A 6,725-nucleotide genomic window follows, 5' to 3' on the forward strand; every position below is an offset into this window, starting at 1 on the left:
GGGGCCACAGGTACATCACATGTTATCTTATACCTGCAGGGGGGGCCACAGGTACATCACATGTTATCTTATACCTGCAGGGGGGGGCACAGGTACATCACATGTTATCTTATACCTGCAGGGGGGGCCACAGGTACATCACATGTTATCTTATACCTGCAGGAGGGGCCACAGGTACATCACATGTTATCTTATACCTGCAGGAGGGGCCACAGGTACATCACATGTTATCTTATACCTGCAGGAGGGGCCACAGGTACATCACATGTTATCTTATACCTGCAGGAGGGGCCACAGGTACATCACATGTTATCTTATGTTCAAAAATTGCCACTTTTCTGCCCTATTTACTGTAAATTGACCACAAGCGTTGCAGTAAAGATCAGCTGGAAGCTGTTAGGATGACTTGCTGTTTCTGACTGTCTCAGCTCTTCCCAGACACAGATCTCTCTTGCTGTGATTTGACTCCTCGGTTGTCCCGTTCCTTCCTCCCAGCAGCAGCAGGTCCAGGGGCCAGTCGTAAGAGCCCCGGCCTGGTGCGGGGCCCCCGCAGCGAGGACCTGCCCTCGTCCATCCCGGAGCTGCCCCTGGAGAGAGAGCTGAAGCTGGACGAGTCTCCCACCACCTCCTCCTCCTCCTCCAGTCAGGCCAGCAAGGCTACACTCACACGTCAGTCACGCTTCTTTTCTAAAGTTATTCTTAATATAAGTGATTATATTCTGTGTAGTTTTACACAGCCCACATTTTCCTCGAAGAAAAATCTGAAAAAGGGGGCATTGTCTTATTTTCAGGGTCGAGACTTTTAAATGTCATTATACATTCACAATGTATAATAGGGGTGTAAAGGTACACGTATCCGCACCTAACTGTTTCAGTGTGTACCATACAGTACCGAACAGCTGTGTACCGAACAAATACAACGGTATGTTAACCATTAACGACCGCCCACCGGGGGCTGTTTTTTTCACAATCTAATATTATTATTATTATTATTATATATTCAAGTTCAAGTTTCAAGTTTCTTTAATAGTTGTCATACAGAAGTACAGAATACTTTCATACAAAATGCTTCTTACTGTTACGCTCCAGAGACTGTGCTAGACAAGATAGTAACAAAAGTAAGCACAGTCTCGACGGAGCGAACAGAAAGGCAGCCGGTCGGTGCAGCGCCGGTCGGTGCAGCGCCATATATATATATCTTTTTTACAAGTCGATTATTAATTTCAATATAGAATATTCGTTGACAGCCCTACACGTACAATTAGCTACTGCACACTACATCACCCCTGAGTGGAACATGGAAAGCCAAACTTTCCCCCACTGTACCGAAAACCCGTACCGAACATTGACTTTAAAACCGAGGTACTGTACGTACCGTACCGTGTTTTTTGTGTACCGTTACACCGCTAATGTATAATCATTAAAATCATACGGAGACTAACACCAGTCATCTGGAGAGACACAGTGACCAACTCCAACAAAGTGGCTGAAAGTCGGGCAAATTAAGAGTTTCGATGCCAATTTTATGATCATGGTGATCAACGAAGCAGTCATCAAACTACTGTTGAGCAGCCAAGAGGGACATGGAAGTGTCATAGTAGCATGGGGGAGGGGGGGGGGGGTACAGGTAGGATAGGTAGTAATAATAATAGAACAAAACCTTAAAGGATCAAATAATTCAGGAGTGCAGTTTTTTTTTTTTAAACTTTGGCCATTCCGCTGGCTCTTTTTTGCGTTTATCGCATTTACTCTGGTCAAGAATGACCGACAGAAACAGGCTGAAGGGGTACAGATGGGGGGAAGACACTCTGGGAAAGGCACGGCTGCAGTCCGGGATTCGAACTCGCTAAACCCCAGATCCGTGACGAGCACGGTTGTCCCCGGCGCCGAAATAGCGCTCGAGGTACGCAGTGAGCTACTGGAGCTCCCCCAGGAGTGCAGTTTTGAGTAAAACATCAAGAATCCCAAAAAAATTATATCTTTCAGCATATTTAAAGTTTTTCTTTCTTATATTAAAATATATTTAGTTTTTAAGAATGTGTAAAGGATAGGGATGCTCGATATTGGCTTTTTTACCGATACCGATATTCCGATATTGTCCAACTCTTAATTTCCGATACCGATATCAACCGATATCAACCGATACCGATATATGCAGGGTTTCCCCGTCCAAAAAACTGAATAATTTCAGGTAACTAATAATTTCACTGGATATATATATAACAAATATTGTTATTGTTTTTTTTTGTTTTTAAACCGATACCGATATTTTCCGATATCACATTTTACTGCCGATAATATCGGTCGGCCGATAATATCGGACATCCCTAGTAAAGGATAGGCAAAAATAAGCATGTGCTTCAGCCTATTTTGGATTTTGTGTGTGAGCTTGCCTTGAATATACATTTGTGGGTTTTTTTTTCTTTTCTTTTTGTAAGTCGACACGGGTGTGCTTGATTTGTCTGTAAACAAGACAGAAAAAAATAAACTTCATTCATTCATGGTAGTGATAACAGTAGTAGTAGTGGACAGTAGTGGGTGGCAGGATTCAGTAGTAATAATAGTGATGAAGGGGACACATGGTCCTAACCATCGCACCACGCTCCTCATCCTGGCTAGCTCCTCACAGAGGGGGGGGGGGGTTCCAGTATGGCATCCATCTCTTTCCTCGTCCTCCTCTTAATAGAATGGATCATTAAAATCAAAGGGTATTATTGCACATAAATAGGCACTTCAGATAATCCTTCAGAGCGTTGATCGGCTCAGCTGACGGACAATAAATCAAAATGACACCATTCACCATCGTAGCCATCAACCGGTTTTAATAAATTAATTATAAAAATAATATATATATAACAACTCATCCCTCCCTCCCTCCAGCGGGTAGTTCCGGTGACGTGTGTGATCGGAGCGGAGGGTCCGGAGGTTCTGGAGACGGCGTCCCGGTGACCACCACCACCACGCCCAAGGCCATCAGCGACCTGGCGGCCCGCCGCGCCCGACACCGCCTGCTCTCCGGAGACGCAGACAAACACACCACCGCCGCCGCCGCCAGGCCGCACAACAAGGTCATCAAGTCGGCCTCCGCCACCACGCTGTCGCTCATGATCCCTGCAGGTGGGGGGCGGCCGGGGGGCGCAGGGGTTCGCACAGGGGTGTAGAAGTACCCAGAAATGATACTTAAGTGAAAGTATGGCTACCGTCTCAAAATCTTACTCAAGTAAAAGTCAAGAGTATCTGGCTAAAAACACACTTGAGTAAAAGTCAAAAAGTTTCTACTTTTAAATGTACTTGAGTACTAAAAAGGTAAAAGTAAACACCTTTTTTCTGACTGTCTATTCTTCTGCTAGCAGGTGTTTAATCAAAGATCCCCGCTTTCTAGTCTTGCACAAGGACCAATCAGCATGGGTATGGGCGGGTTCATTTTCCATTGATGGGGATTTGATTGGCTGTTTTTAAATAAAGCGCGACCGCAGGATTAGTAAAGTTAACGTTAGTTCGGCCAGAGAAACAAATATACTAATTAAAATAGTTGGACCTGCAAGATTTGTACTTTGTACTTTGTAGGTCTGCATTTTAAATGTAAGGAGTAAAAAGTATGTTTTTTTTTCCTCTGAAAATTGAGTAAAAGTACAAGTACACAAACCTAATAATACTTGAGTAAAGTACAAATCCCCCAAAACAGTACTTAAGTTAAGTATTGTAATGAAGTACAATTACTCAAGTACTTTCCACCCCTGGGTTTTGGGGTAGAGATTCTCACAGTTTCACCCCAAGGACACCCAGCATGTTAGAGCCAGGTTCCCAGAGTGACTCCATCTAAGATGGGTTCCATGCATTCTTTAGTACAAGGAGGAGGTCCTCCAAGACTGGAAGGAATGAGATTCTCATTGAAAGGATCTTTTGCCAATTTTGAGATTACATTTTTATTTTATTTACTTGTTTATTTGAGCTTTTTTTGTTTGTACTATAGTTGTATTTATCTTTTATAATTTATTTGTGCTCACTGTTATTTTCTCTTCATGTTTTAGGGAGGTGGGTGTCCTGGGATTGGGGGGGGTCTTGGGTGGGGAAGGTGGTTGAACTGGGGCCGTGGGGGGGGGGCGGTGGTGGGAGTGTTGTGGGTTTATTATGTCTAATTGCCTGTTACATTTTGGGTAAATGAAAAGTGATAATAAAAATATTAAAATAAAATAAAAATGTATATCTGTCTCTTTAGGGTAGGTGTGCAGATAGTTAAATCAATTGTCAAAATAGTGTTTCTAGGGCGGCCGGGTAGCGCAGAGGACTAGGAGTCTGTCTACCACCGCAGAGACAGTGGGATCGAATCCGGCTGTGGTGCCTCCGGCTTGGCCGACCGTCCATACTAACACAATTGGCAGTGTCAGCGGGTGGGAAAGCCGGCGTGGGTGTGTCCTGGTCGTTGTAAACAGCGACTCCTACAGTTCGGTCTGGGCGCCTGCACAGCGAGGGAAGGATCTGGGGGAGGTAGTGTGATCCTTCCACACGTTACACTTCCCCAGTGAGAGTCCGTGCTGCCAGGTGAAAAGAAGTGGTGGGCTGGGTACACATGTGTCGGAGGAAGCATGTGATAGTCTTCACCCTCCCAGGCCGACGGTAGGGGGTAGAGTGCGCAACAACCAGGAAGGGGATTGGGAATTGGCATAATGACTAACATTGGGATGGGAGAAAAACGGAAAAAGAAGGGGGGAAAAAGATAATAATTTTTTTTAAATAGTGGTTCTAATTAGGGATGTCCGATATTATCGGCCTACCGATATTATCGGCCGATATTGGCATTAAAATTTGATATCGGAAAATATCTGTATCTGTTTTCAAAAAAAAAAAAAAATAATTACATTTCTATAACCTTTATTTACCCAGGCAAGCAAGTAAGAACAAATTCTGATTTTATTTATTGTCAAAAGTATGCATAATGTTGTGTTAATTCCACAACAAGAGATATGTAATATTAATTACCTGAAATTATTCCGTTTTGGGGGGGGGGGGGGAACCCTGCATATATCGATATCGGTTGATATCGGTATCGGAAATTAAGAGTTGGACAATATCGGTATAGGTAAAAAAGCCAATATCGAGCATCCCTACTTCTAATACATTGTCGTCTTGCTAACTCCCGATAAATCAAATGTTAATAAAAATGTTACTATTGGAACTAATTCTCCTCTATTTGTTCCTTAGACCACCACGGAGCGTCTCCATTGGCCAGCCCCATGTCACCTCACTCCCTCTCCTCCAATCCGTCGTCCCGGGACTCGTCTCCCAGCCGGGACTTGTCCCCCGCAGTGAGCAACGCAAAGCCTGCCATCGTGATCCAACGAGCGGGCAAGAAGTACGGCTTCACCCTGAGGGCCATCCGGGTCTACATGGGAGACACCGACATCTACTCTGTCCACCACATGGTCTGGGTAGGTCCTCATCATCTCCTCTGTCCACCACATGGTCTGGGTAGGTCCTCATCATCTCCTCTGTCCACCACATGGTCTGGGTAGGTCCTCATCATCTCCTCTGTCCACCACATGGTTTGGGTAGGTCCTCATCATCTCCTCTGTCCACCACATGGTCTGTGTAGGTCCTCATCATCTCCTCTGTTCACCACATGGTCTGGGTAGGTCCTCATCATCTCCTCTGTCCACCACATGGTCTGGGTAGGTCCTCATCTATCATCTCCTCTGTCCACCACATGGTCTGGGTAGGTCCTCATCATCTACTCTGTTCACCACATGGTCTGGGTAGGTCCTCATCTATCATCTCCTCTGTCCACCACATGGTCTGGGTAGGTCCTCATCATCTCATCTGTTCACCACATGGTCTGGGTAGGTCCTCATCATCTCCTCTGTCCACCACATGGTCTGGGTAGGTCCTCATCATCTACTCTGTCCACCACATGGTCTGGGTAGGTCCTCATCATCTCATCTGTTCACCACATGGTCTGGGTAGGTCCTCATCATCTCCTCTGTCCACCACATGGTCTGGGTAGGTCCTCATCATCTACTCTGTCCACCACATGGTCTGGGTAGGTCCTCATCATCTCCTCTGTCCACCACATGGTCTGGGTAGGTCCTCATCATCTACTCTGTTCACCACATGGTCTGGGTAGGTCCTCATCTATCATCTACTCTGTTCACCACATGGTCTGGGTAGGTCCTCATCATCTCATCTGTTCACCACATGGTCTGGGTAGGTCCTCATCATCTACTCTGTTCACCACATGGTCTGGGTAGGTCCTCATCATCTCATCTGTTCACCACATGGTCTGGGTAGGTCCTCATCATCTCCTCTGTTCACCACATGGTCTGGGTAGGTCCTCATCATCTCCTCTGTCCACCACATGGTCTGGGTAGGTCCTCATCATCTACTCTGTCCACCACATGGTCTGGGTAGGTCCTCATCATCTACTCTGTCCACCACATGGTCTGGGTAGGTCCTCATCTATCATCTATGTTACTTCAAGTTAGTTCAACCAATGAGGGAGCAGCTGGGAGAGGAGTCGGGCCGGTGAGCGGTGAATGTGATTGGTCGAACCAGCGTGCACGGAAACCCGGTGTGTGGCCAAGTACTGGAATGACCGCAGCATAACGCTGACCGGTAGTGTTTTGATTAGGGATTCACTAAAAACCAGGCATCTCAGGTGACGTGTCATGCAGTGCGTCCAATGATGTTAAGGATGACTGGATCTTAGGAAGTCCTTTTTTAATTGAGAT

The 6,725-nt window shown here is 45.7% G+C and overlaps 1 protein-coding gene across 1 annotated transcript in view; it reads left to right on the top strand.

The window, feature by feature from the left end:
* The window catches only part of LOC311223569 (microtubule-associated serine/threonine-protein kinase 2-like), a 465,967-nt gene that overhangs the window by 443,707 nt on the left and 15,535 nt on the right, over window positions 1-6,725 (top strand). Inside the window, exons 24-26 of the mRNA XM_084308349.1 lie at window positions 496-669; window positions 2,881-3,117; window positions 5,203-5,429. Of these exons, the coding sequence (XP_084164475.1) occupies window positions 496-669; window positions 2,881-3,117; window positions 5,203-5,429 (638 nt within the window). The remainder of the gene's footprint in view (window positions 1-495; window positions 670-2,880; window positions 3,118-5,202; window positions 5,430-6,725) is intronic.

Source organism: Notolepis coatsorum (assembly GCF_963971535.1).
Source record: "Notolepis coatsorum genome assembly, chromosome: 2".
Lineage (NCBI taxonomy): Eukaryota > Metazoa > Chordata > Actinopteri > Aulopiformes > Paralepididae > Notolepis > Notolepis coatsorum.